The sequence below is a fragment of the Macrotis lagotis genome, chromosome 7 (genome assembly GCF_037893015.1).
Source record: "Macrotis lagotis isolate mMagLag1 chromosome 7, bilby.v1.9.chrom.fasta, whole genome shotgun sequence".
Classification (NCBI taxonomy): domain Eukaryota; kingdom Metazoa; phylum Chordata; class Mammalia; order Peramelemorphia; family Peramelidae; genus Macrotis; species Macrotis lagotis.
In genome coordinates, this window is record NC_133664.1 from 52,493,961 (window position 1) to 52,521,595 (window position 27,635).

At 38.0% G+C, this 27,635-nt stretch overlaps 1 protein-coding gene across 1 annotated transcript; it reads left to right on the forward strand.

Moving 5' to 3' along the window:
* The first annotated feature begins 152 nt into the window (after positions 1 to 152).
* Positions 153 to 27,635, forward strand: STEAP4 (STEAP4 metalloreductase). The gene is made up of 5 exons (XM_074192870.1): positions 153 to 284; positions 19,640 to 20,103; positions 22,275 to 22,802; positions 25,156 to 25,320; positions 25,468 to 27,635. Exons 2-5 carry the CDS (start codon positions 19,642 to 19,644, stop codon positions 25,735 to 25,737), a joined length of 1,425 nt encoding a protein of 474 aa, XP_074048971.1. The 5' UTR covers positions 153 to 284; positions 19,640 to 19,641; the 3' UTR covers positions 25,738 to 27,635.

Sequence of the window (27,635 nt, forward strand, 5' to 3'; positions counted from 1 at the left end):
ATTTCCCGCAGAAAGCCTTCCCGGAAATTCTTTCTTCATCACTTCTCCCCCCTGGGGCCATTGCGAAAGGGCCGGGCCCTCCCTCCTCTCCATAAGAAGCCGGAGGAGGACCGAGAGGCTCCTGACCCTCCCTCGTCCCAGGGCGGCCGCGGCAGCAGTGGCCGCAGTGGCAGCAGTGGCGGCAGAGGCGGCAGAGGCGGCAGAGGCGGCAGCTGCTGCAACAAAGTAACAAAGCGACAAAGTAACAAAGTAACCCAGTCGGCCGCGGGCCTCCCGGCAGGCAGGTAAGGACCCTGCAGCCCAGTCTGGCGGAGCCGCCTCCCTACTCCTGCCTCCCCCTACTCACTTTCTTTTTTTTTTTTAGTTTTTTTTGCAAGGCAAATGGGGTTAAGTGGCTTGCCCAAGGCCACACAGCTAGGTCATTATTAAGTGTCTGAGATCGGATTTGAACCCAGGTACTCCTGACTCCAAGGCCGGTGCTTTATCCACTGCGCTACCTAGCCGCCCCCTCTACTCACTTCCTATTTCTCCTGAGCCCCCCAAATTCCTGTCGCCATGCACTTGGTGAAAAGGGTCTGCAAAGCTGCCGCCCAGGCAATCTGTGCATCCCTCCTGGAGGCTATGTGGGTTCTCACAGCGTGCACCGGCTCCCTGGTCCCTCGGTGGAGGTGGACTGGGCTGGGAAGGTGGCTCGGCGGCACATTCTCAGCTAGGGGCAATATATCTCAAGCCTGACTTGGACCATGAGCAAAGAACAGCATTTCGGAGTTGGAGAACCGGAGTGGACGAACTTGGATAACTTCTAAGTTCACTCATCTATAAAATACTGGGGAAGCGGGGAGTTGCACTTGATGGCTGATAAATTTATTTTCTTTTCGTATCTAATTCTCGGATCCTGTGATCATTTCCAGGAGGGAATGATGAATCTCCATAAGGAGACTGAGATTTAGGGAACGGCTTTCTTAGAATCCAGGGTATGGCCTTAGCTGTAACCTCCACCAAGCACAGAACGTTTTGACTAAGATCTTGGGAAGCCAGTGGAGAGTTTATCTTTGATCTCAATTTAAATTGATTTGCTCCCATACCTGACTGGCTATACCCAGAGAAATAAGGAAGATTTTAAGTGAGATAAGTAAAAGTAGTTTTATTTTTCTATTAATCCTGGGTCAGAAATGACATTGACATTAGAAATAGTTTTCTTTGGGCTACAAATTGGGAGCTGTCTTCTGAGAAAAGCATCTGACTCATGTCCATTTGCAGGGGAAAATATACCGTGTATAAATATGTATATATTATACATATAGATACATATATATATATCTACTTAATACACTTCCATGGATGAGTAATTACATTTTCATAATAATAGTTCCCATTTTATAGGGGAATTTATATATTACATATATACAGCTGAAGGAGGAAGGGGAACTATTTCCCCCAAGAGTATCTTAAAGGTGTATCACATTGATCATTCACAGAATACTTCTAGCTTTCAAAACCATTCCCCAGCCTTGATATGTGAGGGTTTCCAAACCCCTCTAAATGGCAGTGATATAAATGTCACTCACATGAAAGAACATTTTTTTCCTGTTACAGTCGTTGTAATTTTATGAAATGGCACATTTATTTGAAGCTGTAACTTTTTTGAGATATGGCCTTTTGCAAGCTCCCAAGTTTTCCTGAAAGCAGTGATTTAGTGTGGGAAGCCTGTCCCTAAGAAGGAAGTTGACCCTGCCCAGCAAGCATGCCCACCATAGAAAACAGGATGAAGGGCTTTGGCTTCCTGCCTTTTAGGTTGCTTAACAAATAGCAGGCTCATCAAGGTAATGGAGCATAACACCTCTCCAGGTTGCCAACTTAGTTTCCCTAAGGGTAACAGTAAGCAATCTTGGAAGGCAGTCACTAACTATTCCCTCCCAGTTACATGTGTTCAATGCCTGACCCTGAACTTCTAGGTTTGAACTCTTCAAATGAATTAGACACCCTATTCAGCTCAATAATCACTGAAACCCAGTGTGGTCCAAGTCACATAAGAGAGGCAGCTTGGCCTTTTTTTTGATGGAGAGAGCTATCCAGCCTCAGGGTCAGGAAAAATCATGTTCTTTTTTTCCCCTTTGACTTATATCTGTCTACAATCTTGGTTGGGGCATTCATGTTCTCAAGTTCCCCAGGCAAATTTCTTAAGACTATTACAAATTGCAGATTAAGTGCCAAATGGTTTTGAAAGGAGTTTCCTCACTTGCATACCAATGAAATTTCTGGAGATAGAAAGATTAAAAAAAAAGAATCAGTCTCTGCCCTCAAAGAACTGAGGTACATCCTTTAGTCAGTAGATTCAAAGGAAGATTTCCGTGTACTGTAAAAGTGATCAATAAAAGTTTTCTGTTGACTTGTTTTGGGAAAACTGGGGAGGTTGGTGAGTTGGAGTTGAGGCAGGAATTTATGAGGGCTTTGTTTATAGGCTCATAATATTATAGACCTAGAGCTGGAAGGTACCCCAGAGGCCATCTGGCTCAATCCCCTCATTTTACAGATGATTAAAGGGAAGCCCAGGGAGACTGTGGCCTTCCCCAAGATCACAGAGTTAGGCCTTGGGTAAGCCGTGGAACAATCTGGATGGCATTTGAAAACTCAGTTTCTCCAATTCTAGAACTGCTCTTTCCCTTCTATGACCTCTACCTTGTGCTTTACTGAAAATAGCTAGAAGGCAATGTCATTGTTTTAAGTTTCTCAGGGTTAAAGGTCCTTAACTCCACTCCTTGGTCAGTCTCCCAAAGGTCAATCCTTAAATTATACTGGACTGGTGTCAGCATATCCTTAAAAAACAAAACAAACCCAAACTGCTGAGTAAATAAATCCATAAACCCCTCTAAGAACAAGAGGCAGGTTGTCTGTCATTCACGTTATCAAAGTCTGCTCATTTCATTTCGATCTTAATCTGTTGCTGTTCATTTCCTTTTGTATTATCTTTGGGAGAATGAAGTATCATTTCATTCAGTGTGCTGCCACTACCTTGCTATTTCTCTCCCTCTTTATTAACCTGTGGTCTTCTCCCCTAACCAATCAACAAGTGTTTCATATTTGTATGGATGTATATAGTAAATGAATACAAGTCTAAGAGGAAGGTCATGAAGAAGCAGCTCAGAAGAAGGTGCCCAAGTTTCACTATAATATCTTCATCATAATGTGTCCAGTCAGCTTTGTCTTACTGGAGTCTTCCTTGAGAACCATTTTGCTTCTTTGCCCTGGATTATGCTGTTCAGGGTGAGGTCACTTGCTAAACAATAACCATTGTACTATTTCATCCTATCTCAGAGGCTGAGAATGTGTCTGGATGAAGAACCTGTGAATTCACAGACATTTTCTATAGCTTGGATCTGATTTAATTCAGTTATCTATTAAGTTTCTATAGTGTGCCATCTATACAAAGGGTTTATATGATAAAAATGAAAAAGAAACCATTCCTGCCCTTTAGTAGGTTACATTCTTTTTCTCTTTTTCGGGGGTGGGGGGGTAGAATCTATACAATTAAGTAAATATAACATGCACAAAGAAATACAAAGTAATTTCAAAAAGAAACCTGTGCTAATAATAACAATCAAGAAATGCTACATGTAGAAACTAGACGGTGCCAAATGACCATCTTGTTTTTTATTAGTAATCTGCTGGCTTTATTAAGAAAATGATTAAATTACCCAGAAACTAAGTCTCTCAATTTTTTAATCATCATAGTTTTGGCTAACCCCAAAGGGATCAGAGCCTTTTCATTAGTCTAGATTCTTAACAAGGAGTTCCTCTCAAATGGGCCCATGTGGAGAATTCCTCCACAAAGAGAATTTTTTTGTTAGTACTCTGGAGATCTAACTCTCCTTTTTACCAGTAATTTTATCTGGGTAAGGATATGTCTGTTTTTAGTGATTGTGCTGCGGATTTTTTTCAACTTTCCACTCTCACAGGGAACCAATCAGGAAGATACATCTAAAAGATCCTCTGAAGTAAGCTACATGGGGATGAGAAAAGAAAACCTAGGTACACAGTAAAAGGGCATTTGGGAAATTCAGGGTATTATGGATTCAGTTTACAAAACCAATTGCTTATGAGCCCCAAGAGCACCAGCAATATATTCTGAATTTCTTACAGAACTAGAGTTTTGAATAGGGAAATCTGGGCCAATACTCTGTGAGAAACTCTCTAAAGCTGCAATCCTTGCCTTCAAGCTTTTGGGGTTACATATAAATTGTGTGTGTATGAAAGGAACTCTTAAAAAGGTGTAGAGTTGTGTAAGACTGCCCAAAAGGGACTAGACACCCCATTCTTAGCCTTTTCAGACAGAAGTGTGTCAAAAGGATTCTTGCTGTCTGTTAAAGAGAGTAAATTAAGTGAGAATTAAAGCAAGGAAAAAAGGTCATTTTTATTCTCAACTTTCTACTTTCTATGTCACTTTCTGTGTCACTGTTCCTTTTGTCTCTGCATCTGTATGAGGTTTCCTAAGATTAGCTTGTTAAGTAAAGGAATTGAAAAAGCAGGGTGAGATTCTTCCAGGAGTCGGTTTTGGAGGGGAAATCAGGGAAAAGGGGTTTCTCTCTGAGTACTTTTTGAAGGAAAAGGCCCAGTTAACAAGGGGCCCAGAGCTATAGCCTACAAGGACTGATGAGAGAAAACTACCTTTTTTTTTTAAATGGGCAAGTGGAGTGAAATTCAAATTCATCTAAAATGAAGCTAAAAGCCACAAAAAGGATTTTTTTTTCCTTTATTAGAAGAAAGGATATGGCTGCAGCTCCATTCCTTTCTGAAGAACATCTAGTTTAACTTCTGGTAACCAGGTGATTTTGGATGGCACAAGAAGGTATGACAACATAAACAACTATTGAAAAATGAGATTAAAGGGGTGGCTAGGTGGCGCAGTGCATAAAGCACTGGCCCTGGAGTCAGGAGTACCTGGATTCAAATCCGGTCTCAGACACTTAATAATTACTTAGCTGTGTGGCCTTGGGCAAGCCACTTAACCCCATTTGCCTTGCAAAAAACCTAAAAAAAAAAGAAAAAATGAGATTAAAGCTCTTGTTAAAGTGGAATATTTTGTCTCTAGTACTCTGAAGATTTCACCCTCACCCTAGTGAAAGGGACTCCAGTCAAAGTTAAAGAAGATATCCAAACAAATGACATCATCTAGCTGCTTCTTTAAATGGAACTCTTCTAAATAGAGAGAATATAAATTGATGGGAATCAACTGCAGGAAATTCTCATTGAGTTGGGTGAATGGATTAAAACAAAATGAGTTCCATCGGAGACAAGAGGGAATTAAGAAAAAACCAGCAACAACAACAAAAACAAACCAACTGCCCTCATCAGATAACTGACTCTCCCATAATTTAATGTTTTCATTTCCTGAACATGTGCTTTTAGCTAAAAGTTCCTTCCCACCCCAAAAAAGCTGGTATCCTCAAGATGACTGTTGAAAAACAAAACTAGAATCTTTGTTCAAAAAAACAAACAAAAACCCCAATCCTCTTTGATTTATCTACTCCCATATTTTTTCATCATAATATGATTCAGAAATGGTCAGGAGATAGGGGCAGCTAGGTGGTGCAGTGGATAGAGCACTGGCCCTGGAGTCAGGAGTCCCTGAGTTCAAATCCAGCCTCAGATACTTACTAATTACCTACCTGTGGGGCTTGTTTTGCCTTGCAAAAAAAAAAATGGTCAGGAGAAGAAGCTACTAGAGAATTTCAGTTTCTAATCTATTATTAGTAAATGGAGAGATTTGTTCCCCCCATGTATTTAGTGTGTATAAATCAGAGATGAATCTATTCCTATGAACAAGATAGTCACACTCAATGATCCCCTGAAAAAAGTGCAACTTCTTTTTTCCTTCTAAAATAAAAAGGTCCATACCATTCACTGGATGACATGATGAAATAATTTCAGTTATTCCTAAAACAGGTCTGGTAGGAACCATAGTAATAGAAGAACCTGGTCTGTGAGAAGAAATCAGTCAAGTGAGGAAGGAGGGGATTAGTATCTCATCCTTCCTATCACCACTCATAGGTCCCAAGAAGAGGCCCTTTCCAACAATCAGAAAAACAGTACGAAAGAGCTTGAAGTGGAATTACACTGATTCAGTAGTATAATCACTTGACACTAGAAGAAGCTTCAAGAAGTGTGACCTCTACAAGAAAAGAAGACTTCAGAAAACTATTCCTTGCAATAAAGGTTTGGTTTGCAAAGAGGACACTGAAGAGAGAAAGGCCTTTGAGGCCACCCAGGACTGGAGAAGCAAGAAGCTTTGGCCGTGTTCCCTCCTTATTGACCTCACTCTTAGAATAGTCTAAGATTATCCCTACGCACTCTGAGGGCCTTGGCTATTTGTGGGAAAGTGTGACACAGTTTTCTGAGGGGAATCATCTGTAAAAACTATTTTTTACTATTCTATTTTAGTTAAAAAAAAAACAAAAACAAAAACAAAACTTTGTTACGATAAAAAGAAAAGAGTTGGAAATTCTGTGAGGCTGAGGAAAAATGCATTCTAGACATAGGAGAAGGGGATGAGACTTCTGCAAAGACAATAGAAGAAGATGAAATAAAAAGCAAATATACTGTCCTTGACCATCTTGAAATCACTTGTTTGATTTTGTTCTCTAGAGCTCCAGGGAGGGCCTTTTGTTAATTAAACATGAACTTCCTGAATAATCTCCTGAGTTTTAAATCAACTTGGCTATTTGGAATAGTTTTTAATAGGTTACTTGTGTTATTCTAAGTATAATTTTGGTTTGGAAGGAAATGAATTTCAATTATAAAAACAAGGAATACTTAATACTTTAGAATAAGATGATGAGAAAATAGAACTATCACATATGTGCATGTCTGATTTTATAGACATTTCAGCCTACATACAGACATGAATTGATATATCAAGAATATAAATATAAGCAAATATATGTGGTCTGCATGTTGCTGCTCAGAAGCCATCCCTGATAGTATGCTTTATACATTTCAGTGAAGAGTAGAGTAGGACTGTTACCAGTGTTTTAGGAATCATTGCATCTATTTATGACTTCTAAATTTGGATGTCAGCTTTTTGGACAGGTCTGTCACACGGTTGTCACAGTATTAAATATTCAGTCAACTGAAATTCCATAGACATTTATTAAAGACTCATTTATGTGCTAGTACCTCTGTAAAGATAAAAAAAAAACCATCTGTGTTCCCCACAAGCATACATTCAGGTCTTTTCACCTGAAGTGATGCTATGCCATATCTACCTTGTCTTCTATTTATGCATTTGCATTTTTTACAGAATTTCAGAGTAGGCAGGGAACCTTCATCAGTCATCTAATCCAACCCATAGGAATCCCTACTATGATGTAACTGATAGGTAGTCATCTGGGAGATCTAAAAAACCTCCAAAGTGCGGGAACTTCTGGACAGCTCAGGTTGTTAGGGAGGTCTTCTTGAAATCAAGCCTAAATTTGACTTCCTTCCAATTCCCTCCCATGCCTTACTTCTGGTTCTTCTCCATGAAGCCAAATAGAACAAAACTAGTCCCTCTTCCCAATGACATGCTATGTCTCTTCCTACTAAGTCTTGTCCAGGGTACACATGTGCAGTTCTTTCAACCAATCCTCATACAACATGGACTCCTGGCTATTTGGAATGGTTTTTAATATGTTATTTGTATTATTCCAAGTACAATTTTGGCTCAGAAGGAATGAATTTCAATTTAAAAAGCAAGGAGGCTGAGTGGCCTCTTCTGGACACTCCAGTCTATTAATGTCTTTCTTAAACTGGGATCCAGGACTTAACAAAGTACTGTAGAGAAGGTCTGAAGAGGGCAGAGGACAGAAGGACTGTTATCTTCCTCTTCCTGGAAGCCCTGCTCCTTGGAATACATCCAAGATCACAGAACTTTTCTGACTTGTACAGAACATGAGCCTGCCACCATATTTGGGCCCAAGATTAAGACTTTTTGATACTTATTCCTTTTAATTTCTATAAGACTACAATTTATGAGTTGAGATATGATCTGGTAATGATTGTTCCTGAATCAAAGGATACTCACTGACAGATGAAAATTGTCCCCAGCCCATGCTAGAAGAAAGGATATTGAAGCCCCATTCCTTTCTGAAGAACATCTAGTTTAACTTCTGGTAACCAGGTGGTTTTGGATGGCACTAGAAGTTGAGGTTCAGTATGACAACATAAACAATTATTGAAAAATGAGAATAAAGCTCTTGTCCAAGTGGAACATTTTGTCACCTGGGCAGTTCTCTAGCCATTGGTAAGAATCAACAGAGCCAAAAAACCTCTAGGAAGGTAGTTTGAGTCTCAAGACTCAAAAGATCACAAGGATAGCAAGTCCAATCTGCACCAGCCTGAAAAACATTCCAGAGAAATTGTTAATTCTTTAAAAGTGTTTTGAAAGATGATGACCAGAATAGATGTAGTAAGTGGTGACTCCTGGCAATTCCTGAATAACCTGGATGTGTGACTTGACCAGGGCAGTGTATTCCACAGAACTGCACAACTTGGCAATTGGATTCTGGGATGTTTCTACAATCCAGGTGAAAGGAAGAAAGCAACACTGGCTTTGTGCTATATAATATGGTTGTCTGTAGGCAATACTACCATGCGAACAAGTGGAAAGTAATCAGTCTTATTTGTTAGCAGGCCTGTGATTTGCGATAAATGAAAGTAAAAAAAAAAACTTCTTGATGGCAGTAATAACTGCTTGGGTTTTAAATCACTGACATAATGTGATATGAAAAGTTGTCAAAGGTCTGAAGGTCTGAACCCTGTTACTGCTCATTTTATTCTCCTTTCCTATCCAAAGAAGATGATTATATAGGATAACTGATTAAACTTAGTGAAGGGACCCTCACATAGGCAGTTACACTGGTTCTCCTTGAGATATCTCTTGTCTTATAAAGGCCTCATTTCCCATGGCATAGTAGATGAAGCCCCAGATGGAGAAATAGAAAGATCTAAAATGTGACCTCAAATGTCACTATCTCTGCTACAGTTTTCTCAACTGGAAAATAGGGATAATAATAATAATAATAATACATATATATATTTATATATACATAGACACACACACACATATATATTTATATTTATATATAAAACATTTCCTTATTCTCTTTTTCTTTCCTTATTCTCTTTCACTAGGGGTCAGAAGAGAATAGCAAAGCCCAGGGATGGGGAGGGAGAGGAGAAAGCATTAGTTTACAGGCTGGCAAAGAGTTTAGTAATAAAGGCAAAAATTTTAAGCACCTACTTACTTAAAACCCAGTTGTAGGATGTAAACTTCATGAGTAGCAAGGTCTCTCTTATTTTTATATTTTCATATCTAGAGGCAGCTAAGTAGTGCAGTGGCTAGAGCACCGGCTCTGAAGTCAGGAGGACCTGAGTTCAAATCTGGCCTCAGACACTTAATTATCACCTAGCTGTGTGATCTTGGGCAGGTCACTTAACCCCATTGCCTTGGAAAAATCCCAAACAGACAAAAACTATTTTCACATCTAACAAAAATTGCTTATTAATTGAGTAGCTGATTGATCCCGAAGGGGTTATGGCCCCAAACCATGTCTTGAGACTCAAACTACCTTCCTAGAGGTTTTTTGGCTCTGTTGATTCTTACCAATGGCTAGAGAACTGCCCAGATGCCAACCAAAGCACCCTATAGCTCATACCTTCCATACATTCAGACTGTACCTGCCAAAGAGAATACAGCAAGACTATTATGCATGACCTAAAGAAACCTGAGGGAATGCCCTTATAAGCTTCTACCCCACACTACCTGCCTTCCAATTATGGATGTGGAGCCAAGTTTACTAAACATACTTACCAAATTTTACCAAAGGTGATATTACCTTAGGAGATATGAAGAGACAAGTACAATGGGTATAGTGCTCTGGACATAACAGCCATCTCCCTAAGGCTGAAGTTAAGGGCACAGACTTATTTCATGGAGGGATGCCTAGTTTTCCTCAACAGAGAATGGAGAACCAACGTCAATCTCTATGTCTATCAATTAATTCCATTTTCAATGATTGTTTTACAGTTCAGACTATTCTTGAATGTTAACTGAAAAACTGCATCCAAACTGAAATTCTTAAATAAAATGATGCCAAATGAAGGTACCATGGCTTAATGGGAAAAATCCTGGATTTAAAGTCCCAAGACCTTGGGTTGTTTCCTAACTTTGCTACTTGTTAACCATGTGATCTTCAGTAAATTTGAGCTCCAGTTTCCTCATCCTCAAAATTAAAGGATTGGATTAGAAAGTCTTATTCAAATCCTATAACCCTTACTTAATATCTCTCACTAATAGTTTCTGGGGAGAAAAACAACCAGGAAATGTACAATAAACAGTAATGAAGCAATTAAGGATTTTACCACTTCCCAATGAAGGTACTGTCCATATCCTCAGATGATAAAAATGAGTTACCATCAGGAAAGCATGCTCTTTTAACCTATTTAGTGATGGACTGAAAGCAAATTTTGCCTATGTTCACCTTATCCATTTCGTCAACAATGTCACCGATGTTTGTAAGATGTTTGGTTGGGATCAGGAATGTGATCTATGATTAATGGATTTTTCCTCCTCAATACAAAGATAAGTGAGGCATACAGAGACAGAATCCATGGCCATCCGCCTCATTAATATTATGTTCTAGTTGACTGAACTAACCAGCCTAGACTGTAAATAAATGAAATTATATGATAAAAGTTTGATCAGTGAATCACAAGACAATTTTAATTTATCTTAGCAAATGCAGCTGAAATCTAAATAACTGTGGCAACATACATTCACAAGATCTTAAGGGAAACTAGAAATATTATATTTGATATTATATTTCAAGGGATACTCCACAAATAAATCATGAATCAGCTAAAGTGTGAGTAATACAACCTGTAATAAGTCTATGTTACTATGATCTTCACTTACATCCTCATAGAGAAGGGGAATGAATAGTATTAATGGAAAAATCTAATTGCATTGAGTATCATTTTTGTTGTTCAGTCATTTTTCAGTTTTGTTCAACTCTTCATGACCCCATTTGGGATTTTCTTGGCAAAGATCCTGGAGTGGTTTGCCATTTTCTTCCCTACTCATACAGATGAGGAAACAGAGGCAAGCAGGGTTAAGTGCCTTGCCAAGAGTCACACAGCTAATAAGAGTCTGAGGTCAGATTGGAATCTGAAGATGAATCTTCCTGAGTCCAGGCCTGACCAGCATCACCTAGCTGCTCAGTGAGTATCATAGGCAGCTAAATTACCAGCAAGGCACTTGTAAATCTTTACCCCCATGACTTTCTGGAATTTGAAACAAAAGTCTAACTTTGTCCATATGACTTTAGTAAATTATCTTATGTCCTTATGTTTTTTCCTTTCTTGCTTTTTTAAAATAATCTTAACAATAAATTCCCACTGAATTAGACTGCCTTAGTAGTTCTTTATTTTTTTTTAAAAAAGGCAAGAGATTGAAGACCAGCAAAGTATCATATTATATTTTGTTACTGACTTGTTCTAAATTATTTAAACTAAATGGAATGAGAGGCAGCATGAATCCTGAGTAACACAAATCTGGGAAAGAGAATGTGGTATATGACCTTGAGCGAGATTTTAATCTCTTTTTGCCCTAACTTCCCCATCTCCCTGTGCACCTGTATAATTCCTGCTATAAAGTACATGTGTTCCTAAGAAACTCAAAAATCAGAATTATTTTCTCCCATTGGTTTACATTATCATTTCAGAAATGTTTTAACCTCATTTCAGCTTGATCTTCAAAAGGAATAAATGATCTGTAAACAGTACCCAAATGCATTAAGGAAGCTTTATTTAAGAAACCCTGCTGTAAGACTTTCTCCCTCTAAAGTAAACTGTTTTTTATAATATAGTCAGTCTAATTTAGTCTATATATATATGTCAGAAATTTTTTTGTACATTGAATTTTCTTAAAGTGAGGCATCATGCCACATCTGACCTCAGAAATAATTAGAAAATTATGCATTAACTTCACTAATCTGAAGTTGTCCCATTAAGGTTTTTGAAGAAAAAGATATAAGGATTATAATGCAGTCTCAATACTTTTTAATTGTGCACATGGCAGAGGTGATTTCCCTGGCTTTCTTTTTAAAATCAATCCCTACTAAATTTTCATCTTCTACAGAAGGTTTTTCAAAACCTCTTTTTTGTTTGTTTGTTTTTTTAGATTTTTTGCAAGGCAAACACAGTTAGGTAATTATTAAGTGTCTGAGGCCGGATTTGAACTCTGATATTCCTGACTCCAGGGCCATGTCACCTAGCTACCCCCCAACCTCTTTTAAATAGTTTTCCCTTTCTTAATTTTTTTCCTATTTATACTATGTATAGTTTGATCTGTATATATTTGTTTGCATGTTGTCTTCCCTCATCAGAATATAAGCTGCTTGAGGGCAGAGACTGTCTTTTCTCTCTTTCTGTGTTCCTATCCTTCAGTTTAATACAGAGTAGTCACATAATTTGTTTATTAATTTAGGGATAAAAGTGAATCTGGCCCATAACAAAGGGATTATTAGCATATCTATTAATTAGGATGATTTAATTTTATGTTGCAAACTTATCACTGGGGTTGTCTGAAGTCAGGTCTCTTAACTCATTCATTTGTGCCTATCAGGTAGGGTCTTGTGCTTGAACTTTCCAAATTTTGCATTTCCTAGGCGAACAAGTAATTCACTGAATACAGGAGTAGGTCCTTAATGAATTGCAGAGATCCATATGTTCAAGTTTAAAAAACAATGAGTTTCTTTTTTCCCTGCTTTTCCCACTGTCATTTAAACATGTTGTCTAAAGGCAAGTGACTGGAATTTTAAGAGGACTGACTGACATCAGTGCAGAACTTTTCATCTGCCCTCTTTCCTTAAGATGAAAGGAAACATTTGATTGATGGCATTACATTACACATTGCAATGGGCTGGGAAAGCATGAAGGGCTTTATAATCTAGATGCAAAAGGAATTTTTGTTGTTCAGTCATTTGCCCATTTGGCATTTTTTTGGCAGAGATACTGAAGCAATTTGCCATTTCCTTCTCCAGCTCATTTTACAGATGAGGAAACTGAGGCAAACAGAGTTAAGTGACTGACCCAGAGTCACCCAGCTAATAATTGTACAAAGCCAAACTCAAACTCAGGTCTTCCTGACTCCAGGCCCAGTGCTCTACTCTTCCAACTAGCTGCCCCAGAAGAAATAAAACAAAGAATCCCTTTTTACAAATATCAGAATGAAATGAGACTCTGTCCCATTTTAGAGTTTGAATGTTTTCTGTATTCTTGCTAATTAAATCATGGAATTTATATATTTTTGTTTTGGGGAATAATCTCAGATAATATAATCAAGTAGTGTTACATAGTTGAGGGCTGAACTCTAAAGCAGAGAAGGAGGTGATATCACCTTAGGAAATATGAAGAGACAAGCACAGTGTATAGTTGAGTGAATAAAACAGGCTCTGGAGGCAGAAGATCTGGGTTTGAATCCTCCCTCTTCATTTATTACTTATGCCTGAGACAGGTCATTTAACTTCTCTTGGTCCCACAGAGTCTCAAGAGTTGTAGGCACTTAAGACTATCAAGTTGAAATCATACTTGAGTAAGAATTTCCACTACAACACACCCAACAAAGGTTTATCCAGTTTTTGCTTGAAGTTATTCCAGGAAAGGGAAACTGCCACCTCCTGGAGAAACCCCAGTTCCTTCAACTGGGTACCCCTATGGCATGATCTATTCACCATACTGGTGAACTAGAAGGAAGGGAGGGAGGAAGAAAAGAAAGAAGGGAAGGAGGGAGGGAGGGAGGGAGGGAGGAAGGGAGAGAAGGAGGGAAGAAAGGAAGTCTAAGATTTCTTTGCCTTTTTAAATTTTTAGCTGCCATATGACACTGAATCATTGAGTCCAATAACACATTACCCCCCCGCCCCGGAAATTCTTGAGATGAACCATTGCTGAACCATTACTTGCCCATTTTATATTTGAATTTTTGAAGCCCAAGTATAAGACTTTATCATTACTAGATTTTATCTTATGAAATTCAACCCAAAATTCTAGGTTGTCTATCTTTTTGGGTTATTCATGGCTCAGTCTGCCAGTACCCTAGCTTTTTGTCACTTTTATAGTTGATGAGTTTGCCAACTATAGAGTTTGATAAGAATTATTTATAATTTCTAATGTGCCATACAAAACTGATTTTTAAAGTATAATATGGCCAAGTGCCAGTCCTTGTTATACTCCACTAGAGGCCACTTTGAGTACAGCAATTCATCTAATTCCAAATGCACTCAATTGCACTAGCCCATGTCTTTCCATCTTTTACACGGGAATCATAAAAGACTGTCAGATGATTTGCTCATATCTAGGTAAACTGTGTCTATAGCATCTGCCATATCTCCCAACTTAATAACCCTGTCAGAAGGGGAAGAGGGTTTACTCTTGACAAAACAAGGTTTGGAAGAAATTAAATTAGTATGCTGTAGTCACTGCATCCTTTTCTGGATGTTCACTAATCATCCTTTAATAATGTATTCTAGAGGTTGCATTTGTTTTGATTTGATTTGACCCTGGATTTCATTTGATCAGGAGTCAAAAAACAAGATCATTGATCTTTAGTTTGCAGACTTAAGAGAATCTTCCTTTCAATTTTATTTATTTTTGAAAATCAGGCCTATGTGCCCTTACCCAGATTTTCACTTCTTTCAAAAATGAGTCACATCTGCTTAGTTCTTTCAGTATCTGAGGAAATCATCTGAGTTTGACTTGAATAAATCAAGGCAACCAAGTGGGAGCACTGAAGACTTGAGTTCAAAACTAGCCTTAGTTATGACTTTGGACAGTTGACTTGCCTCAGTTTCCTCAATTGTAAAATGGGTATGATCTTTTCACCTATTTTCCAGGATCAGATGAGAAAAGTGCTTTATAATTGCTAGTTATTGCTTTCCTATAATCTCTTTACTTATCTTGGATGACAACTCATTTTGTTGAAACCTTTTTTCGTCAAAGGACCATTGACCTTGGCATAGAAAATAGAAAGTGAACAAGATGGCAGCAGCTACCACATCTACGGCACTGATTATTGGTCTGTCTGTCACAAGCAGTAGTCCTAATATTTCTTTCCTCTTATACAACTTAAACATAATGATTTTGTTATCTGAGCTTTTTTTTCCCCCTACAAAATGAGGGTTGAATAAAATTACATTATTTTTAAAAATCCCTAGAAACTCTAAATCCTACCTGGAGTATTACATAAGAGTTCCTATGAATGGGGACAAGGACTCACAAGAGGACTATGGAAGCTTCAAGACAATTTTCCTAGTTATGTGCAGGTTCCTTGGACAAACAGTAGAAGCTGAAAGGGCAAATGAGGAGGTATGTATATGCCCCACCTCAGAAAAAGTTGGCAGGAGGTATTGTACCTGATAGGTAGAAGAGAAGAAAGATAGTATGTAGGAATTCACTTGCCCTAAGTAGTTAGGATGTGAGGCAGGGGAAGAGGAGTCAGAAAGTCCTCCAACTACTTCAGAGGCTCTTGGACTATGGGATTATTTAGTCAAAGCTGAAAATCTGTTAACTAGCCAAAGGTATCTTCCCTCCAAAAAAGGAGGAATAGCATTTCCCTGAGACAATCTCAGCCAGGAATAAAGGGAACCCTTAGTAGATGACACCTAAAAAGCCCAGAAGAATAGCAGAAGGCAGACCCTCAACAGCAGGGATGTGGCAATCTCCCCATGGAATCAGAAGCTGGGTGGAGCCAAGAAACAACTGAGTCCCTGGACCACATTCTAGAACATTCTTTGCTGCTGAGGCTTGAGTCAAAGAAATTTGAAAACTCCCAAAGAAGGAGAATGTGGAAAATTTGTTATGGTTGTAGGAAGGCTGATACAATGAAAACACAAGATTAATGAAAAAAGAAATAGAGAACTTGCACATTTTAAATACAACAAATTATATAACAGATTATACCAAAAGAGAAGACTAAAATTCTAGCTTCCTTGTAAAACTATAAAGCAGCAGGGCCAGGCAACATCCATAATTATTGGTGCCAGGATTTCACAGTGGTAGAATTGCTAGTAGAGCACTTTTCCTGCTTCCATTCAGACACAAGTGGATAGGAGATCCCTATCCATTCCAATGAAGACTATGACATCAGGAGGTGACACCATGAAAGGCACATGAATTGGATTTGCGTGAGGGGTGCTATGCTAACTCACCAGTCTCACTTTCTCCTCCAGTCACCAGATATGACTCAAGACAACTGGAGATGGCCCTGGATGTGGGGAATCAAGGTTACGTGACTTGCCTAAGGTCACACAGCTAGTAAGAGTCAAGTGTCAGAGGCTGGATTAGAACTCCTATCCTCCTGACTCCAAGGTCACTGCACCAAGTAGCTTCCCTAGTGATCCCTCCAATTCTGGGCCATTACATGTTTATGTGTTTTATATAAAACATTCACAGTCTTCATCTCTCTCTCTGTCACACACACACACAACATACACATAAATCTAAAAACATGCAAGAAAACAGTGATGGTAGTAATGGGACAAAAATGATTTACTGAAAATAATCCATGGGTGTAAACAAATCACTTAATGATTTCAATTTTATTGGACAAGCTGCCTGAAGCATTGTAATATTTGCATTACCCATACTGATTATCGCAAAGCCTTTAACTCCGTTCTGAACTCATGGCTCACACATGATCAAGAACTGATAATAAAGTGTGTGTGTATGTGTGTGTGTGTGTGTGTGTGTGACAGACAGAGACAGAGAGGCAGATGAAGGATAAGCAAATTATAGTTCTGCTTTAACTTCAAAGGAGTTGAGTCAAAATAGCTTATTAATCACTTGGTTCACATGGATGATATGAAGCTATATGAACCATTAAATCACTCATAGAATCTTCACTAAAAGATCTCATAGTGTTATCTGGGATTTGAAAAGTTTAATATTCTTAAGGGATGCTCTGAAAAATCTTCAAATTGGAGATCCAAAGCACTGGATCAAAGTGATGCCAAGATCCTGGTTCCTTCCAGGCAAGACACGTCAAGGTCAACGTTATCAAAGAGAAAGTTATGACTGAGAATTTTAAGAAACTTAATATCATTATAAAATCAAAATTTAATGGGAAGAACATGTTTAAAGCAATTAGCACCTATGTAATACCAATTTTAATATATACTTTTGGAACTATAAAACAATGAAGAAGAGGACTGTTAGATACTCTCTTAGAACATGATAAATTCACAGCAAATCTATAGAAACTTTTGCTACAAGCATTCATTGACTCATTGAACAATAGTGAAAGCTGATAATAGTTGCTTGATTGCCTCCAGAGGATGCCTATGAAACAGCAAAGATCTCGGAATGGAATTAAAAGACTCATGGGCGATAGCCATATGAATTCAGTCAACACTTTGTTAACCAAGATTATTGACCAAATAAATAGCTTTATCATGTGGATTTGTCTGTGGAAAATGGTTTATAAATGAAAATCCAGGGCTAGGCCATTGCCACTAAAAAAAAAATTAAAGAAGGGTTTTTCTTAAATTTTAGTGAATAATGAATGAATGAATGAATGAATGAATTGTGCAAAAAAAAGTTTATCAGCCAATCGGTATCTAGCAAGACATTCCTGTACTTAGAATTATAGTAAAGTTTTTTCAGGTACTAACAAATGACAAGTCCCCATACTATAAAAAAAGACCTTAGAGAAGAAAGGTAGGGAGAATTATTTATCATCACTATTGTGTTAAGTAGTTATTTAAAGTTTTCAGGGTACTGTGCCTAACTTTGTTAATTTGAGATTCACAACATAGTAGAACTACAGTGTTATACCCATTTAATAGATGAACAAACTGACTTAAGTGAGTTACCTAAGGTCACGGAGGACACTATTTAAATCGTTCGATCATTTCAGTTGTGTCTTGACTCTTCATGATCCCATTTTGAAGTTTTCTTGGCAAAAATTCTGGAGTGGATTGCCATTTCTTCAGATCTATTTGATAATACTCCTTAAATAAAACATAGGACAGAAAATCCCTCTTTCAACAAATCTAGTTGCATTTGTTTAAGAGAAGTTTCAAAGACTCATAGACAGAAACAAGTATGGCTGGGGACTAAATTTGGAATTACGTGTTTGACGGATGGTGAAAAGGAAGTGGTCCCAGAGAAATGTCTTGCCCTGATCCTGGTTGTCAGGAGCCTATATTAGTTACAAGTCCTACCTCAAGTTCATAAGTGCCTTGAAAAGCCAGCCCATAATCCTGTCATCCTGAACCAAGAAAGTTCAACATCTCTTAAAAAATAGTTTTTACCACATTTGCCTTCACTATCTGAATTTTTTTTTCTACACAATATTTTCATCTAATGTCTAAGAATACTGTATGGAAAACTCATAATGATGGTTGATGATGATGATGATATTATTTATGAGCCCATTTTGGTTTATAGATTTATTTTAAGATCAAGTTTCTTATTTGTAAAAAATTGACCCTCTGAATAATCTCAACTGTGATCAAAAGTGATGAGAACTGTGTATTTTATGTATGCAAGGTATAAATGTATATATATGAATATAAATTCACATACATAACATATCTAAACACAACATGTATATGCACATTTTATTTTGGGGGGTTTTTTTTTTTAGTTTTTTAGCAAGGCAAATGGGGTTAAGCAGCTTGCCCAAGGCCACACTGCTAGGTAATTTAAGTGTCTGAGACCAGATTTGAACCCAGGTACTCCTGACTCCAGGCTTTATCCACTGCGCCACCTAGCCGCCCTCTATACACACATTTTATAAAGCTCATTTACTCTTCTTGTGCGACTCTAGATTTGATTTGACACAATGGAAAGATCATTTGCTCTGGGGCAGGAGGACCTGAGACAAATTGTATCTTTGGGGCTCAGAACTAATATAAACCTGAGCAAGTTTTTTAACCTCCCTGGGCTCAGTTTCCTCATCTGTAAATTAAAAGGTAGAACTGGGTAGTATCTGAGATCTCTTCCAATTTTTGATCTGTGGTCTTGTGAAAATTTCTCTTTCTCCACAAAAGGACAAATTAAATATCCCACTGAAACTCAGAACTCAAAAGCTTTCATTGAGAGAAAATAATGCCCCTAGGGAAAAACTGACTATATTGCTTTATAATGAATGAACATTTTTTAATATTCTTACTCTTTTTTACTTCTTTTGTTTGCTTAGTATTTCTTTGAGCTTGAATGAAAATAAATTTTAACGGTGTACATCTCAGCTCAATTTTATTACATTGAAACCCTAGAGTTATATTTTATTTGGAAACTTCTCAAAAAAGTGAAAGAATTACAAATCAAAGTCACACATAAAACTTTTTTCACCTGTGCCTAGAAAAATACAATATTTAGATTAGATTATAAACTCTTTAAGAGTAGGGAACAGTCTTCCACTTTTCTTTATATCACTAGCCTTAGTACAGGCATTTGAATATCTTCAAATGTCAGTTGATAATAGTGTATATGTTTGTATGTACATGTAAATGTCTGGAATATTTTTCAGTGATTTTTTTTTTTTATAGATTTGTAACCATCAAAAAATTCGCACTTTATTGTCATTTGTGCTTTTATATTGCAGTTATGGAGAAAACCTCTTGTAATGAGACTTCTCTTCCCATGAAGATGAAATCTTCCTTCAAGCCAGAGACGGTGACTGTGTTTGGAACGGGTGATTTTGGAAGATCACTAGGCAATAAGATGTTCCAATGTGGCTACTCTGTGGTCTTTGGAAGCCGAAACCCAGAGCTGTCTGGTCTGCACCCCAAAGGAATTGAAGTCATGAGCTATGCAGAAGCTGCCCACAGGTCTGATCTTATAATCATAGCAATTCACAGAGAACATTATACTTTTCTGACAGAGCTAGCTGAGGAACTCCAAGGAAAAATATTGGTGGACGTCAGCAATAACCTTAAACTTAATCAATATCCTGAGTCCAATGCAGAGTATCTTTCTCAACTGGTGCCGGGAGCCAAAATTGTGAAAGCGTTTAACACAGTTTCAGCCTGGGCTCTCCAATCGGGCACCCTAGACGCAAGCAGGCAGGTAAGATTACATGATAAATCTGCTATCAAATATAAAATGGCATAGTTTATTTTTTAAAAAATAACCACAATTTAAACTCATATCAATAAAATATGGTATATACATACATGGTGTGGAGCTGGGATCCCAGAAGAAATTTTTGAAAAATAGCTTCTAAATGGACAAAATAGAGACCACAGAATTCATGCATTGTAGCTCTTGCATTCTGTTTTTAGAAGAACTCCTTTAATATCTCATGTGGTACTCCTTTATATTTTAACATCACATTCTTTTATAAGAAGCTTGCCTAAGGGGTTTCATTTCCCACAGCAGATTAAAAATAGCAAAAAGGAGAAAATTTAGAGATAATAATAATGATGATGATGGTGATAATAATATCTAGGTCTTTAAGTTTTGCAATGCATATTACAAATAGTATCTCATTTGATCCTTATAACTACCCTGGGAGGTAGGTGGATTATTATCCCCATTTTTACAGATGAGGAAACAGGCATACAGTGATTTAGTGACTTGCCCAGGATCACAAAGTTAGGAATCATCTCAGGCTGGATTTGAACTATTCAAGTGAGAGGCAAACAGCAGAAAGGTTATGTAAATCTGATGGCCTCATGGGATCATAGATTTAGAGCTAGAAGGGATTTGGCACAGCATTTAATCAAATCCCTTCATTTTTCAGATAAGGAAGCTGAGACCTGGAGAGGACAATAAATAGTAGAAATGGTATGAATAAAGATAGGTCTTCTGACTCCAAGAAGGCAGTAAACAGACCTATAATCTATAGGATTGACCTATAGTCAAAAAGACCTGAGTTTAAATCCAGCCTCAGACCCTTCCTAGATTATACTCCTGAGTCACTCATTTAACCTCTCTCTCTGTCTCAGTTTCTTCATTTATAAAGGGGGTTATAATAAATAGTATCCACCTTCTAATGTTCTTGTGAGGATCCAATGAGACAATTCTTGTTCAGCACATGGTAGACTCTTAGGATATATTAATTTTCTTCCTTCCAAATCCAGCCCATCTCTACTGTAGTTTGCTGCCTGTCAACATAGCAGTCTAGAGACAAATTTCAGGTCAATAGCACTATTCACTCCAACAGTTCCAGAGGTATCACAATATAGAACAATTCAGCTGATTCCAACAAGCATTTATTAAATATAGACTGTACAAATCAGTATTCTATTAAGAGTCAGCAAATTATGAGCCCCAGGACAAATCCAACTCATTCCCTGTTTTTTGTCTGACTCAATAGCTAAGAATGATTAGCTCTAATCTAGAAGCTGGAAATTTGTTGTTGTTATAATATTATTTTATTTTTTTCCAATTACATGGAAAAATTTTTAATAGAGTTGGGTTTTTTAAGGGTAATCCTTCCTCTCAAGAAGACTTGCTTTGCAGTCAAGAAAAGGTTAAACTATTTGCCACTTAAGATAAGGAAAAATATAAGAATATTTTAGAAAAGTTTCCAAAATGATTAAAAATCAAACATTTGGGTGCTTTAAAGGAATAAACCTCCAGCTATCCAAAACACTCGGCTCTGCAGAATGATTAATTGCTTCAAGTTTTAATGTACTTTAGAAGCAATCCGAAAAGTTATTATATCTAGTGAAAATTGACTAAGATGATACATCTTTAAATAGGATAGGTTAGAAATCAAGAGATACAAAGGATAAGCAAAATTCTAAAGGCCCCCAGGAAAGAAACCCGGAAAACGGATGAATCTGGTTTGCCAAGGAGGTTCTTTGGAGCATAAAAAAATACATCTGTTCTTATTGAACATTTCATTCTGGTGATAGAGAGCAGATTATATACTTTTCCTCATCTGACATGAAGGACAGTCTCATTGGTACAAACAATCCCTTTTCTGCCTGCCTACACCTTGACTTGGCTTTTCAGTTAAGTGGAACCACCATCTACAGTAACTTCCCTTTCCTTCTTTTTATCAAATATATACACACACGTTTACCCCACACATTATGAAAAGTATTTTACCTTAGATTACTGTCCCAAAATATATCAAAGGGATTGACGATATATATATTATTATTCAAGTAGTTTCTTGGCAAATTACCGAGGACTTTAACTTCTAAAGGGCATCATTTTTATGTAGGCTCTTATTATCTACTCTTGGACAGCAAGCCGATAACATTCTGAAATATTATTTTATCCAGGTATTTGTCTGTGGAGATGACAAGGAATCCAAGCAGAGGGTGATGGACATTGGCCGTACCCTTGGTCTTATTGCGACGGATCAAGGATCTCTCATGGCAGCCAAAGAGATTGAAAACTACCCTTTGCAGCTCTTTCCAATGTGGAAATTCCCACTATACCTCTCTGCTGGCTTATGTGTTTTCTATTTTGTCTACTCTGTGATAAGAGATGTTATCTATCCCTATGTTTATGAAAAGAAAGACCAGACCTTTGCTTTGGCCATTTCTATTCCAAATCGTATCTTCCCAGGGATGGCTCTCAGTCTTCTTGCTCTGGTTTATCTTCCTGGGATCATGGCTGCTATTTTGCAGTTATACCGAGGTACCAAATATAGCCATTTCCCAAAATGGCTCGACCACTGGATGCTTTGCAGAAAACAACTCGGACTTGTGGCCTTGGCCTTTGCCTTCCTCCATGTCATCTATACGCTTGTGATACCCATCCGTTATTATGTGAGATGGAAGCTTAACAGCAAAGTGATTAATCAGGTAAAGCCACACTTCATTTGCATAATTGTTTAAAAAATGTGTTATGTTACACTTCTAGTAACCCCTTTTCTAAGTCTCTGCATTCACAAATGGTGACCAGACTCAGAAAACCTGATGTCCTTAAGAGTGGGATTTTTAAGGCAGAAAACCTGAATTCTGTCCTTCCTAGGCCACTTATTCAGCATGTGAGGTTGAGCAAATTGATAACTCTGTATCTTGTTTTCCTTTTCTTTGAAATCAAATTAATAATACTTGCACCATCTATTTCAGAGGATCAAATGAGTGAATTTAGGGAAAAACACTTTGAAACCACATTATGAGATAAGAGTGGAAAGATAAAATTGTGCCAGATTGTGGCAGGCCATGCATACCAGGCTGAAGAGCCTAGCCTTTACTCAAAGAACAAAAGGGGAGTCACTGAAGTTTTTTCTCATGCAGAAGAGTTACAGGATCACCAGTTCAATGCATTCTCCTCATATTTCTGCTTCCTCACATTATCTTTTTTTTTAGGTTTTTTTTTTGCTAGGCAGTGGGGTTAAGTGACTTGCCCAAGGCCACATGGCTAGGTAATTATTAAGTGTCTGAGGCCACATTTGAACTCAGGTACTCCTGACTCCAGGGCCGGTGCTCTATCCAGTGTGTCACCTAGCCACCCCCACATTATCTCAACAGCTCTAAAAGGCATTATAATAGTTTATCCCCATTTTACAGATAAGAAAATTGAAGTTCATTGAGGATAGGTAATAGTCTTTGGTTTAGGGGCAGGAGGTTGTGGAGGCCTAGTCTCAACAGCTGATAAATAAGGACTCAGGAAGTGGGATAGTGAGTGTGAGAAGTGAGAGGATATGCCAATAGAACATCCCATCCCAGTGGAGAAATCCTTCAGACAGTTGGCAGTGCCAATAAGGAGCTTCAAGGAAGTCAGAACTGAAAATGAAGATTTGGGAATCATCTTTATAGAGATGGAAGTGGCAGCTAGGAAAGTAACCAAGATTAACCTTGGAAAGAGTGAAGAAAGGGATGAGAAGAAACAAAAGGACAAAAGGAAGTTAGTGAGTTTGGGGAATGGGACAATGGATTTTCTCTGAAGTCCAAAGAGGAAAAGAAAACTCAGTCAAAGGGGATAGTCAACAAGGTCAAAAGCTGCAGAGAGGTGAGACAGGGTGACTGAAACATTTTTAAAAGCCATTAGATTTAGCAATTAGGAGGCCATTAGTGAAATGAAAGAGCAATTTCAGCAGAATGGCGGGTACATGAGTCTGGTTATTAGGGGATGAGAGGAGAGCAAGTAATGAACAAATAGAACTATTTGGCATAAACATCTTTTTTTCCCCAAAAAATGGTTAATGCTAAGGAAAGGAGAGAGGAAGAGTAAGTAGCTAAATAAAAGGGCCTTTTAACAACGTACATTTAGGAAGATGGGGAAAAGTCAGTGGTATTCATGAATAAATGAATGAATGAATGGATAAAAAAGCCTTTTATTAAATGTATACTTTGTGCCAATAACTGTGTGAAATGTTGGGAATATTAATAAAAATAAAATGAAATCTGCTCTCAAGAAACAGGGAAGGGGGTTGTAAAATTGATGGAACATAATGGCTGTAATTTATATAGTGCTTTATGGCCTGCAAAGAGCTTTCCACATTATCTCATTTTATCCTCCCTCAATGGGGGTGGGGTGGGGGGGGGTGTTCTTATTAGCCCCACTTCAGAGCTGAGAAAACTGAGGTTGACTGAGATTAAGTGATTTGTCTGGGGCCACAGAGCAGTAAGGGTCCGAGCATACCATTATTAAAGCTCAGAGCTTCTGGTTTCCCAGGTCAACACTGTCCACTAGAGTAATCCTCTGGAAGAGATTAGGCGGTTCAGAACAAAGGCACAGGTAGAGGGGGTCTGATTTAGGGACAAACAGGAATACCTCTTCTGTGGCCAGAAGGAAGGCAGACAGGTAACTGAAATCCAGGATGGCCCGATCATCTCATAGGAGGTTGTGGCTGAGGGTAAGAGAAGAGGCTGAGGGGGGTTGATAAAGTTAGAGTTGTCTTGCTGAATAGCAACAAGACCAAGTCTGGTGATGTGAACAAGACTTTGTAAAGGGAAATCAAAGCTTGGTGTTGTGATTTTCTCTTCTTCCAATAAAAACATTCAAACAAGCAAACCATTTTCATATTAGCTATGGTAGCTATGGAGACTTTCCATTCATTATGCTTTCTCTATATACCTATAATATTTTAAATGACTTAAGGAAGTTTTATAATGACCTTAAGAGAAAAAGCCCTTCAAAACTCTGTCATCAAAAGCAGAGATAACTCCTACAGTCTGTTATTTTTAAACTTTTTTGTTTTTTTCTTAGATAAAAACCAATAAGACTGATCCTTTTAACACAACCACTGCCTGGCTCGGTGATTCTTACGTAGCCTTGGGCATACTGGGATTTTTTTTATTTGTCCTTTTGGGAATCACTTCCTTGCCATCTGTCAGCAACATGGTCAACTGGAGAGAATTTCGATTTATCCAGGTAAGGACTCCCAGATATGCCTCCCAAATCTGAAACCATGCCCAACATAAAGCCACATTCAGAAATACTTGTTGGGTAACAAATAGCCTTCTTATTACTCATGGAAATGGTATTCCACACCTCTCACTGTGTTTCTCTCTCTGACAGTCCAAACTAGGCTACCTGACACTGATCCTGTGTACGGCCCACACCCTTGTGTTTGGTGGCAAGAGATTTCTCAGCCCTTCTTTGCTCAGATGGTATCTTCCTCCAATCTATGTGCTAAGTCTCATCATCCCCTGCACAGTGTTGGTCCTGAAGTTCATCCTGGTCATGCCATGTTTCAGTCGGCCACTGACAAGGATCCAACAAGGCTGGGAAAGAATGTCCAAAGCCTCTCCAAAGGCCCACTCAGGAAACGGCAAGGCTGAGGTGTGAAGCAGTCAACCACCAGTGCATCACACCATGATCACTGGGAATTCCCAGAAATGGACTTGAATGTTTACCATAGAGTGTGTTCTTCCCTAAGCCTTCCCCTTCTTCCTCCTCTAAAGAGCAGGCAAGGGAGGGCTTTCTGCTAGTTAGGTCTCAAGAAGCCACTGGACATTTGGAAGGATGTACTTTTCCTTGACTTAAGCTTTTATACCATGATATATATGAAAGAAGTTTGATCTCTGTCTTTATCTTCTCTCTCTCTCTCTCTGAAAGTCCAGTATCATAGAACCACCCTACTTACCTCAAAGGTTCCACAATTTCACTAGGCAAATGGGGGAATCCCTCTGCTGACCCACATAGCAACCTCTACTCTCTCCTTCAACCCACCTCCAATACCTTGAACATCTTCATGAGTTGCTACAGGAAAAAAAAAAAAGAAATCAACATCTAATAACCAGCCTCTGGCACTGATCATCTCTAATCTTTTCTAGGTTAGTCCTCATACACTCAGTGTGTCAAGTCCTTAGTAACTTGATAGAAATTGCCAAAACTGTTACTCTGCTGGCTTAGCTTTTGAGAACCTAATATGACTTGAGTGTTAGGGAACACTGAAAAAAAAAAGCCTTCATGGACAACAGATTGCCTAATGTATGAATTATCTCATAGGGATAAACAATTTATTATGTTGGAAGGGGCTGAAAGAAGAAAATCCCCACCTTTCTTCCCCCTCCCCCAAAACAGGGATGAGGTGGAACCAGATAAACAATTGTGTATTGTTTATATCAGAGATCACATTGGACTCATTGCTTCACCATGCTTCATTATTTGCATATTTCCAAATGTCACTCAGGGATGACTACATGTAATATTATCTTATTACCCAATCCATAGTGATAATATTAGTTCCCATAACTCATCAAGACTCAACTTTTTTGTAAACAGTGAAATGTAATAAGACGATTAAACACTGGTAGATCTAAGTGGGGATTGATTGAAGGTGTTTAAACCTACAAAAGAGAAGACGGGGGAATGATAGCTGCCTTCAAGTTTCTGAAGAGTTATCATGTAGAAAAGGGATTATGCAGATATGTTCTTGTCTCCCAAAAGCAAAGAAAAAAACAAGGAGCAAAGAAAAGATGTAATGGTAAAAAGTTTTAATAAAGCTTGGGTGGGTGGCAAGGGGAAGCACTTTAAAGTTTAAATTGTATTATTAACTTTTTTCATCATTTTTTAAGTCTTGGATAATTAATGAAACAATAAGTCAAAATATTATTTGGAGCATTTTGCCAATTTCTGAAATATAAGTGCTTATAATTTTTAACTATCATCTAGTCAGTTAAAACCTATGCCAGAATATCTCTGGTAGAAGGGACAGATTGTGATTTGATGTCAGAGTCCTCAAATTAAAAAGTCATTATGTATGAGCTAGATAACCACTTGTTTATCAGGCTGTGCTGAATCCCCTGAACCTACCATGTGCACAGCTTCTTTATAAATACTTTGTTGACTGACCACAGAAGTTTTTTCCCCAAGAATGGTTTGGATTAGGTGGCCATTAAGTTCCCTTCCAACCCTAAAGTGCTGAGATTCTATGAATCATGGATGACTAGGGATTATGGAGGGTTTCAAGACAGTTACATATGGTGGTGGTGGTCAAGAAGAAACAAGAAATAGTAGGACCACACGGGGGGAGGGAAATGGAAAAAAAATTACAAAGAAATAAAGGAATGAGTGTCAACATAAAAATGCAATGTTAAAAATCAAGTTTGAAAGTAAATGAATGGGACAATTTTGTTACCACTATTATGAATTTAATAAACATTTTTAAAAAGTAGACTACATAACAAATTTACTACTTCATATATATCTTTTCATTTGTATACTGAAATTTTTTTTATTTG

Coding starts and splice junctions, on each gene's coding strand:
- STEAP4 (XM_074192870.1), top strand. CDS start 19,642: ATGGAGAAAACCTCTTGTAATGAGACTTCTCTTCCCATGAAGATGAAA. Junction 22,803..25,155: donor ACAGCAAAGTGATTAATCAG/GTAAAGCCACAC, acceptor TTTTTTTCTTAG/ATAAAAACCAATAAGACTGA. Junction 25,321..25,467: donor GAGAATTTCGATTTATCCAG/GTAAGGACTCCC, acceptor TCTCTCTGACAG/TCCAAACTAGGCTACCTGAC.